The sequence below is a fragment of the Canis lupus genome, chromosome 25 (genome assembly GCF_011100685.1).
Source record: "Canis lupus familiaris isolate Mischka breed German Shepherd chromosome 25, alternate assembly UU_Cfam_GSD_1.0, whole genome shotgun sequence".
NCBI classification, from domain to species: Eukaryota; Metazoa; Chordata; class Mammalia; order Carnivora; family Canidae; genus Canis; species Canis lupus.
The window spans coordinates 18,734,663-18,746,810 of NC_049246.1; the positions used below are offsets into that span (position 1 = coordinate 18,734,663).

The 12,148-nt window shown below is 33.7% G+C and overlaps 1 protein-coding gene across 2 annotated transcripts in view; it reads right to left on the reverse strand.

Moving 5' to 3' along the window:
* Window positions 1-12,148, reverse strand: part of RNF17 (ring finger protein 17) — a 116,236-nt gene that overhangs the window by 52,591 nt on the left and 51,497 nt on the right. For both annotated transcript variants that reach the window (XM_038573546.1, XM_038573545.1), the window contains exons 16-19: window positions 10,478-10,631; window positions 8,197-8,312; window positions 7,115-7,235; window positions 3,860-3,980 (exon numbers count right to left, since the gene is read on the reverse strand). In XM_038573546.1, coding sequence (XP_038429474.1) covers window positions 3,860-3,980; window positions 7,115-7,235; window positions 8,197-8,312; window positions 10,478-10,631 — 512 coding nt within the window. The remainder of the gene's footprint in view (window positions 1-3,859; window positions 3,981-7,114; window positions 7,236-8,196; window positions 8,313-10,477; window positions 10,632-12,148) is intronic.

The window sequence follows — 12,148 nt, forward strand, 5'->3', positions numbered from 1 at the left end:
TCATCTAATAAATGCCTTATTCCCTAAAGCTGCTTAAAACAAAGGGGAAAAATTTAAAGTTTAAAAATAGCTTTATTCCACGACTCATAAAAGAATGAGCTGAGAAGTTGAATTTCACTGAAATTAAAAATATCTACTCTTTGAAAGACACTATCAAGAGGATGAAAAGAAAACCACATACTTGGAGAAAATATCTGCAAAAGATATACATCATAAAGTACTATTATCCAAAATATACAAAGAACACTTAAAATTCAATAAGAAAGTTACTCACTTAAAAAATGGCTCCAAAACATTGAGAGGAACCTCACCAAAGAAGATATAAAGATAGCAAATAAGCGTGTAAAAAGATGCTCCACATCATATGTCATCATGGAAACACAAATTAAAACAAAAATGAAATACTATCACTACACATATAATCGAATAACCAAAATCTAAAATGCTGTGCTGGTGAGGATTTGAGGCAACAGGAATACTCACTCATTGCTTGTGTGAATGCAAAATGGTACAACTGCTTTGGAAGACAGTTTGGCAGTTTCTTACACAACTAGATACATTGTACCACACAACCCAGCAATCACATTCCTTGGTATTGATGGAAAGATTCTGTCTACATAAAAACCTGCACATGGATGTTTATAGCAGCTGTATTCAAAATTACCAAAATCTGTTAGCAACCAAGATGTCCTTTAGTAGGTGAATGGATAAACAAACTGTGGTACATCCAGACAATGGATTATTATGCAGTGCTAGAAAGAAATGAGTTATCAAAACCATGAAAAGATAGGGGGAAATTTGAATGCCTACTACTAAGTGAAATAATAAGCCAATCTGAGGCTATATACTATATGACTCCAATTATATGATGTTCTGGAAAAGGCAAAATGATAGAGGCAGAAAAAAAAATCAGTGGCTCTCAGGAATTAGAGGGGAATTAGAGGGGAGGGAAGGATGAAAAGACAAAACACAAGGGATTTTTAGGACAGTGAAAATACTCTGATGTTATAATGGGGGATCATGTCATCATACATTTAGTCAAAGTCCACAGAATGTACAGTGAGTAAATTACAGATTTTGGATTATGATATGTGAATGTAGTTTCAGTGATATTAATAAATGTACCATTTTGGGGCTGTGGGGAGATTGTGCCCATTGGGGGAGCCAGGAGGTGAGAAATCCCTGTGCTCAGTGTTGAGAACCTAAAACTGTTCCAAAAAATAAAGTTTATTTAACAAAATAAAAAGGATGACAGACTTACATATGAAATCTAAAACTATAAAACTTTGGAAGAATACATACGAGAAAATCTTTATGACCTTGAGTTGGGTAAAGAGATCTTACAGTGCGAAGTGCCTGAATTATGAAAAGAAAAATTGCCAAAGTTGACTTCAAAGCCAGAAACTTCTCTTTGAAAGACACTGTTAAGAAGCCACAGATTGGAAAAAAATATTTGCAAAGCAAAAAGATCTGATGAAGAATTTGTATCTGGAATATGTATTAAAGAACTTTCACATTTCAAGAATAAGCAACATGATTTTACAAAAACATAAAACATTTGAAAAGAAACCTCATCAAAGAAGAGACATCGATGGCAAATAAGCATATGAAAAGATCCTTAGTGTCATTAAAATCAAACCACTATGAAAAACCACTATATTTCTTTTAGAAGGGCCGATGTAAACACAAAATGATTAAATCAAGTGCTGGCAAGGCTACAGAACAAACAGAACTCTCAAAATTGCTAGTGGAAACCCAAAATGATACAGCCAATTTAGAAAACATGTGGCAGTTTCTTATAAAGTTAAAAAAAACATGTCTTTTCTTAAAAAATTTTTTTTCTGGGCAGCCCAGGTGGCTTAGCGGTTTAGCGCCGCCTTCAGCCCAGGGCGTGATCCTGGAGATCTGGGATCGAGTCCCATGTCAGGCTCCCTGCATGAAGCCTGCTTCTCCCTCTATCTGTTTCTGCCTCTCTGTCTCTCACGAATAAATAAATAAAATCTTTTAAAAAAACAATAAAATAATAATGTAATTTAAAAAATCTTTTTCTTTTAGGTATACATATCAAAATATTAAATGGATAAAGTTATATGGTGTCAGATTTGTGCCAAAATTATGAAGGCGATAATGTAGGTGGGGCATTAGATTAAATATAGAAAAAATAACCCACTTACAAGCAGCAATCGCTCCTAGGTGTATATATATATACTCAAGAGAAAATACATACATATGTCTACATACAAGGACTTGTATGCAGGTCCTTTACAACACCTTTATTCATTAAATCTCTCCAACTGGAAATAGCTCAAATTAGGGATGTGTAAGATTTCACCAGTGTCTAACATTGGGAATGTACAACATTTCACCAGTAGGGAATGTATAATATTGTGGTATACCCAGACAACAGGACAGTAGTGAGCAATAAAAACTACTGATGTGTGCAACATGGATGCATCTCAAAAGCATTAAGCTAAATGAAACATGCCATACACAAAAGGCAAAATACACTACGACTCTATAAGAAGTGGTGGAAAAGTAAAAATTATAGAAATACAAATTATATCAGTAATTGCCAAGATCTGGGTGTGGAGGAAGAGAAATAACTACAAAGATGCCCAAGGAGCTTTTTGTGGTGATAGAAATATTCTGTATTTGACTGTGATAATGGTTAAATGACTGTATATGTAAAAAGGTGAATTGTATTGTATTCACCTCAATAACCCTGACTTTTAAAAAAAGAACTCCCCCCCCCAACACACACACACACTCTCTATATACATACGTATATATATATTTTTTTGTTTTGTTTTGTTTTTTTGTAAAGAGAGGGAGAAAGAGAAGGCAGGGTGGGGCAGAGGGAGAGAGATACAGAGAGCAAAGGGAGAGAGAGAGAAAATTTTCAGCAGGCTCCATACCTAGCATGGAGCATGAAGTCTGATGTGGGGTTCAATCTCACAACTGAGATCATGACCTGAGCTGAAATCAGGAGTCAGACACTTCACCAAGGAGCACCCAGGCGTCCCTCAGTCCAATATATTTAAATGTTTCCTCTCATCTCTTTCTCTTCCCTTACTTAGTGCCTACATTGGGAAAACGACAGGCCCTCTCTAGCTTACAGCTCCTCCAGTGTTAGGGCAGGGAGGGACAGCAGGACCACATGCTCAGCATGTACCTACAGGTTTCTGCTTCTCTGGCTTACCCTGACAGACCTTATGTGTGAGTGCTATCAAATATTTGCTTTCTTGAGAGGGGTATGTGGGAATTCATCAGAAGGTCCTTCCAGGGACACCCTTACTGCACAAGTCTGTATTGTGAAAGCATTGTTTTGTCTTAACTCCAAACCCTCCCACCCCTCCTCACCACCACTCTGCTGTTTTGCTTCAGGGTTGCTTCAACCACTAGTCTGTCTTGAGTACTAGGTACAATGACTCAACTCTTGTTTTTATTCAAAGTATCCACTTGAACCCAGGAAAAAATTTACATTTCTCCAAATGGGAATGTGGGCTAATTCTACCACTAACTACCCTATTGTGCCATTTCTCCACCTAATTCCCTTCTCAAAAAAGCACAAAGGGCTGCCAAAGCAGATGTTCCACCTAGAAATAAGATGCCATTCCTCTTTTCTTAGAAGTACCTTCAATCCCTAGGAGCAAATCTTGGTTTTGGGGGTCCCTTAAGGAGGGAGGGAAAAGGCATTCTACTTTCCATTAGATTAATGACTACAATTATTTTTCCTAACCCAAGAGCAGGGGAATACTCCCAAAGCTAAGCAGATATCCTAAAGGGAATGCTATACCAGTTTCCCTTCTTGCAAATAAACTGTTATATATGGACTAACAAAGTTTACAGGCTTACTTACCCTACTTCATAAGATGCTAGGCCCTCTTTGACAAGCTGGTCATTTACACTAGTAGGAGTCATTCCTGGAGCACCAAGAGAATCAAAAAGCTCAACTAAGAGCACATTATCTTCCAGAATTTCTGTAAAATATTAAGAGGAGTTTGGAGAAAAATAAATACGACATAAAACATACTAAATGAGGCAATTAAAAAAAACTAGAAACAATTTCATTTTGCAGATGTGTAGTTTTAGGGATAAGAGTAGCATTTTGCAAACATAAAACAAGTGTCCATGTTATCTGTAGCATATGCAAATTGACAAAATTTTCATTTTAGATGATTGTGTACTGTTCTATAACAAGTCAAAAAACAATTTAAAGATTTTAAATTCAGAAACATATAAATTGACATATATTCATTGGAGAGGTGTTCTGATGCATTTTTAAACTATTTTATTCAATTCAACCAAGTTCCAGAGGACATAAGAATGAAATTTAGGTCAATGATTATCTGCAAACGTTTACAGCTTTTGCAAACCTTTACAGCTTTTGTAAGAATGGCATAAGGTTTAAAACAACACAAACTCAATATAGATTCCTCAACTACAGATTGGAACCTGGATTTTTTCCCCCATCCCTGTATTTTTAGGACAAACCATTTAACTTTTAATTTCTTTTAGGAAATATGTTGGTTACTTCAATAGACTATTTAGATCTATTTCTTAAACCAAACTGACAGTCTACCTATGGGTAAAGTTTATATCTCATATGTCTGTTTACTTACTTATGGTACATAGCACAGAGAACTTGCCTAATATGTATGTGAATAAACAACTAAGGAATTTCTTTAGGAAACACATACTTCATTGTAGTTTATGCTTACACCACCTTCTATACAATAGCAGCTGGTAGCTGCAGGTAAAAGATAAATTGTTACCAGTACCCTGTATTTATTATCTAGTCATAAAAATACATTTTAGTAAACTTCTGTCAAGATCCTAAAAATAATTCCTACTTTTCAATGGGCCAGACATATCTAAAAATAAAAAGCTAAGCAATGCTGAGTCTCAATAAATTTTCATCTCCTTACTTTTCCATCTCTTGTGTTCCCTTTAGTTGACTTCATATTTCCCATACATGAGGTCCTTTATTTATTCCAACAGGGCCAACTTTCCATGTTCTGTACCTATACCACCTTCCCTGCTCTGCTAATTAAAATTTAAATATCCCTTGCTTTATAAGGTAACAATGCATATTAATGGAAGACTCCCCTTCTCATCTATGGTAGTTCATTTTACTATTAATGTCTTAAACTCTCAATCTCATCATTGTGCAGATTAATGGGGTGAGATCTTTTAGATTTAAGGAGTGCCAGGAGGCCCTGCTCAAATGAATGATCTAGCCTAATAACTATGTTGTGACTGGTGTTGGATGTTATATGTATAACAAGTAATTAAGTGAATAAGAAAAAGAAGGAGTCAAGAAAGAAAGTCAGGTCTTGATGGGTAGTCCACAAGAGGGAGGACTATTCTATATTAAATATCTGGCTTCTCTGATGTGAGCAGTAAATTAAGGGCTTCTTAGTCCTTACTGCTCACATCAGGAAAGCCAGGTACAAAAACGTTATTGACTGAGGATGCAATATCTATAACCACGTTCCTCCCTAAAGAAACTATTTCTTCAGAACAATTTCTCATATCAACAATGTGGATAAATTATCACTGATATGCCATCAGTTCCAGATTATTATTTTTTTAAAGATTTTATTTATTTATTCATAGAGACACACAGAGAGAGAGAGAGAGGCAGAGGGAGAAGCAGGCTCCATGCAGAGAGCCTGACATGGGACTCGATCCAGGGTCTCCAGGATCACGCCCTGGGCTGCAGGCGGCACTAAACTGCTGCGCCACCAGGGCTGCCCTCAGTTCCAGATTATATAACTGATTGCTAAGCCTCAGTCTCTTCTGGTGGTTGGATTCACTTAATGAGAGTATGATAAATGTGAACGAACAGATATAGTAAAAATTACCCTGGAAATTCCTATAAATCAACCCTAAGTAAACATGATCTTGTGTGTCCTGCACTAGTACTTATTAACCAACACAGCTAAATAAATAAGACTCTCACCTCCCCCCACCTCTGCATCCAAACCCCCTCCAGCCAGATAAGTTTCAGAACTTCAAATTAAGAAAAGCTACATAAAACATATATTACATATTTTGTAATATATCCCCAGCAGATTCTGAGGCAGCAGCCCACAAACATACATTACTATCCTGGAATGGAATATATGAATATTTACTATATAGGAAATAAAGACTATATATACTTCATGTCAATTCAGGTCAGGTTTTGCTACTCAACACTTCCTTTTCAGAACATGCTGGGTTACAAAATTGTGAGTTAGTGGTCAGCCTGTATCCTGGACCCAGACCACTCCAAAAAAGAAGTGATTTTTTTTCAAAATATGGAGAGCCTACAGTTGAATTTACTTAAGTCAAATGAAATGAAAAAAAAAGAAAGAAAACTATTTACCAGTTATGTCTCACCTCCCCTCATTTCCCTGCACGTTAAACTTTAGCATCCATCACATCAAAATCAGGATAGTGCCCTTGCAAAAATGCAAACTAAAATACAAGAAGTTAATTCCTGGCTTTAGGGCTTTCAAGAGGCCATGTCCAGGATGACTGGATTTTTTATACTATTTTTTATTTTATTTTATTTTATTTTATTTTATTTTATTTTATTTTATTTTATTTTATTTTATTTTATTTTATTTTATTTATTCATAGAGACACAGAGAGAGAGAGAGAGAGGCAGAGACACAGGCAGAGGGAGAAGCAGGCTCCATGCAGGGAGCCCGACATCCCGGGTCTCCAGGATCACGCCCTGGGCTGCAGGCGGCGCTAAACCACTGCACCACTGGGGCTGCCCTGGATTTTTTTTTTTTTTTTTTAAGATTTTAAGTAATCTCTACCTTCAACATGGGGCTTGAACCTACATCCCCAAGATTAATTGTCATACACTCCACCAACTAAGTCAGCCAGGCACCCTGGGATAACTTGATCTTTAATGATAATTTTTGCTTTGTACTGATTTTAGACTCTAGAGCCTGCCTCTATATCCACTATACCTAATTCTCAACAAATGTTCTCTCTCACCACTCTTACTGATGACACACTGAATTTGTTCTTAGATCTGATAAATGTTGTATTATAATGTTATTCAAAATTATATACAATTATATATCAACAAATAAAAATGGAAACAGCTTACTAACGACTGAACATGTCATAAATTTATCTTGAGTCTTTTCTTCAAAAATTTCCTTAGCTTTTTTGGGCCACTGCTTTGTCCTTATACATGGTTCAATATAGGCCAGCCTACATTTAATTGCCTGTGTCAAACAAAATTGCACCATTAAGAAAAAGTAAATGTAATTTCTAGTTATTCTAGAATTAAAATTTTGCATACAAAACACTGTTTGAATTTAATATATATTTAAAAAATAAATGCGCAAAAGCTGTCTATAAAATAATTTATAAATACCAATAATTGGAATCAATAGAACATTTGGTTGAATGAATTACTGCACATTTAGACGCCGATATAACAAGCATCTACTGAAAGAATTACAGATACTAATGATATGCTGTTAAATGAAAAACGTGGGTTATAGGATTATTTGCTTAATCCTATAATTGTTAAAAATGATAAAGATGCATCTTAGAACTATATTTATCATAAATAATCAATAGTTCTGAATGATTCTTTTTATCTATATTTTCAAGTTTTTCCTACAATATTTTACCCATTTTTAAAATGAAAAATATTGTTTAACAATAAGCCCCATTAACCTTCCCTATCTCTGGGGAGGAGGATTCCAAGAAAAGGATACTTTATTTTTCCAGACATCTTTTTCTTGCACAGGTTATATATACTTAAACATAACTGGAATTGCAGTAAAAAACCTTCTATGATGAGTTTTTTTCATAAAATACATCATCTTCCTACTACATTATACAGATATTTTAAAATAATATTAAAAGCTGTAGACAGTAAATACTTAGACACAAACATACATACACATATACACTTATAATTAGTTCTTATTTGCTAAGATATACAGACATTTTAACAATTTAAAGTTGCTACATAGGAAATTACAGTAATGACAGCAACTCTTTTCTATATTCCATGTATCAAATTATTTATGGACAAAAACGTCAGTTAACAGAACATTTCTATGATAAAAATGATTTCTATACAATAGCAGCTGGTAGCTGCAGGTCAGAATGATGTTTCCAAATAAAAGATAAATTGTTACCAGCACCTATGACTCACAATAAGTAGATTACCTTCTCTGGGGGATTTAGAAACTCATCCTTTATTTTACGCATTTCTTTAAGTGTTATTTTTGCAGTATTGCCAAAGTCCACATATTTAACTTCAACTTCACGATGTCCAGGCAATCCTTCAAAAATTATGAAATTAGAAATCAAACTTGCAAAGAAAACAGAATTATCTAGCAAAATTTAGGTTAATCGACAGTCAACTATCTTAGAATACTTTTATGATTAATACATAAACATACTTTTTTAATATAAAATATATTTCTAATATGTGAACTTAAAAAAAAACAACCATAATGCATAGTCTTCAGACTTGGTGAAAAGAAATGAACAATTTTAAGATGTCTAAAGGACAATCAAAATCAGGATAACAACATAGCTATCAGATACTAGGTTAAAAATTAGATGTTAAAACTGACTGGGTTAGAATCCAGTCAAATTCCACGTGACTTTGAGCAAGTTCCTTTTTCTCTCTAAGCCTCATTATTTCATTGTAAAATGGATATACCAAAAGAATCCAACCTCATAAGACTTTTTTGAGGATTCATCTATTTAAAATAATTAGCAAAGCATCAAAGTAAGCGCTTAATAAATGTTTACTGTTAGTCAACACAGGTGATTAAGGCAAAAGATTTAATAATCAAACTAAAGATTCATTCATATAATGATACCTAACTGAAATTTAAAAAAATTATTTGGGGAGATACTGTAAGAAATAAGCAGAGACAGACCTCCATGTCAATCTAGTCTCTATATTTTACAGGACACCAACGAAGCCCCTAAAAAGTTCAAACACATGCAAGTTTGAATAAAAACTTATCATACACTGACCTTTTTGAAAATACTCAAAATATATGGTCGACTTTAGCTTCTCTTAACACACCTATGTATAGTTCTATAAACTGGTTGCCATCATTTCCAAATTTAAAGGGTAGTACAGTATATAAATTTCAAAAAATGGAAAAGGTATAAGCATTCTCTGCTCCTTAGTAGAAGTGGAAGCATATGGAACAACACTGGTACTGGAGAGGAAACTTCAAACTACTTAGGCCCTATGGTAATTTGCATCCACAGTAATTGAAAAGACACATGTTACCGTAAGTGTAAGAAGGTGAGAGAATCCCTCCATACTTCTGCAGGAATCCTCTCGCTAGAAGGATATTCTCAACTGTACCAATGCTATTAGATTCCTTAAGTCTCCAAATGGAGATGTAGTTTTAGACAACACAAACAAATGGATAGGAGATAAAATTTAAAGAACATTTTTTATTCAAATTATCATGTATGAGAGTACAGTCAGGAGACATGAAAGATCTCAAAATTTACCTCCATTTATTCTGAGGAAACAATTAGAAAATGCTCAAAAAAAAAAAAAAAAAAAAAAAAAGGAGGAGTAAACTGAAGAGGTAAACATGGGATTTATAAAATGAGGGATCCAATACAGGAAAACCAAGAAGTATATTGCCAAGTGAAATAAATTCTCTGAATAACAAAAGTGTAATAAGCTTAGAAGACTAGTAGTCTAACTGGGGAGATAGGAGGATGTTTTCACCATTAGAGAAAAAATTAAACTAACATTACCTGAAAAGCTTAACATGTGGAAAACCGTTTCTGAACTATTAGGAAAATGTAGCCATAAATTTAAAGGAAACAAAGTGAAAATTTGATGCATTAAGTTGAAATAGAAATAAAGTATTCTTTATGACTTAGTGAAAATATTTATATAAAATATGGGTTAACTAAAAATTGTGATACAACTATAGGGGTGAGCTTGGAAGAGCACAAGAGAGCTACAAGAAATCTAAAACTGCTATCTACCATAATAAGAATAGATAATACCTAAAACTATCAACAAAGTATTATACGTTTAGAATAAATAACACAAATATCAAAAGAAACAGCTGAAAGAATTTAAGGTATTTTTAAAAATAATCTCTACACTCCACATAAAGCTCAAACTCATGACCCTGAGATCAAGAGTTGCATGCTTTTCCAAGTGAGTCAGCCAGGCAACCCTAAAATATTTGCCTTTGAGGAATGGAGTATAAGTTGTTTATTACCATTTAAATTTTTAAATAAGGCAGACATTAGAAAACAAAAAAACCAGTTAAGTCCCAGTCAAATCAAAATCTAAGGGCCGAGAGATTCACCTCCAAACATTACCACTAGCTTTTTAAAGATAGATAATTGAGCAAATAATACCACTTCCATGATTTAATTTGTACCAACTCAAATTATGTCAATTTTAAGCATAACATTTCCCTGTGGAAACCCTGTAATTTCCTACCAATGACTTTTGCTCGGTACCAAACTCCATCTTCAAATTTAGCTACACAGGCTTGACCTTGAACTGGACAGAGGATTTCCAGATTTTCTCCATCTTCACTTTTATAGAATTCCTCAATTGTCTTTAGTAAAAATAAAAAATCCAGGCTCTCTATCTGAGAAATAAAGGTATTAAAACACTGTAGTTTCAAAGAAGCAAAATTTAAATGTGGCAATGTATTATAAGCACTGGCTATAAAATTATGAAATGTTGGAATTACACAAATTATTACATAATTTATACTTGAAATATTTTATTACAGAAGCAGTATATAAAATTAGAAAATATGGACATAACAAAAATTTTTAGAAATGTTTCTCCAGGTATCTTAAGTGTCTATCCTCCCAGATCCCTTATACACAAACTTTCCATATTTTTTAAAACAAAAATGAGATGATCTCTTACATGCAATTTGATTATAGTTTATTTGTATTTTCCATCAATTCTCACTTTTCTATTTCTATCAGTACTTCTAGACCACGTTTAGATATCCCTAACTGACCCAAACCAGTATCAAATTCAAGACACGTTATATCTAGTTATTTCAATAAATCTTTTAGAATCTAGTGTAGTCCTCTTTTTAGGTCTTGCTGAAAAGAGCTTGCTATTTTTCTGCAGAATGCTCCATCTTATGGATTTACAAGGTTATATCCTCATGCTATCAATTAGCTTGTTTCTCCATTAAGTGGGGTCTGTCTCCTGAAATTTCCCCAAACCTAGAAGTTGTGTGTATAGGTTTGGTGGATTCAAACCTTTTGTGGCCAGAATACATCTTAAGTGTACTTAAGTTGCAATATATCAAAAGATATAACATTATTGACTCAATATTAACATGTTAAGATTCACCTACAGCTTAGGGTGATGATCCCTCTACTGTACAGTTATGTTTTTACCATTGGATCCACCACGTAGTTCATGTACTTTGACATTATATACTCATGTATACAAATACTTTGACATTATATGAACTTCCAGTTTCCCATCAACCTTCCATCTTATGGTTTTAAAGTGAATTGATAATTCTTTAAATCAGTAATTTCAGTAAGGTTTATGAAATAACTGCATTGAGTAAACTAAAGATTTCTCTTATTAAATAATATTTAACATTATTTGGTTACTTTAGTTCTTAAAGTTCCTATAATACCTAAAACATAGTACCCCCCCCAAATTCCAAAACACCAAGAAATGCCTTATTATCTCTCCAAATACTAATTCTTAAGGTTAAAAAAATATTTTAAAATTCACTTCAAATAGCAAAAAATGAAATTTTTCTCTTAAGTATTATAATGCAAGTGGAAATTTTGTGAATCTGTGTTTTCTTGTTATTCCATTTATATTACTTTAAAAACTTTACATTTTCTAAATTTTTATTTCTAAGTAGGTATTATTCATATTCTTTCATTAACAGGTTATCCATAGTGGGTAGTAAAAAATTCAACAGAGAAATGACATCAGCAAAAATAGGAGACTAGGAAGTTCCAAGTTCTCATTCTCCCACAGAAACAAAAAACAAAAAACAAGGAAGAGAGACAGAGAGGCTGAGAGACATCATACAAACTTTGTCAAACTATGGAAAAGTCAAAGGTTTACAACAACCAAGCAAACACCCAGACTCCTGACATTCAAAGAAAT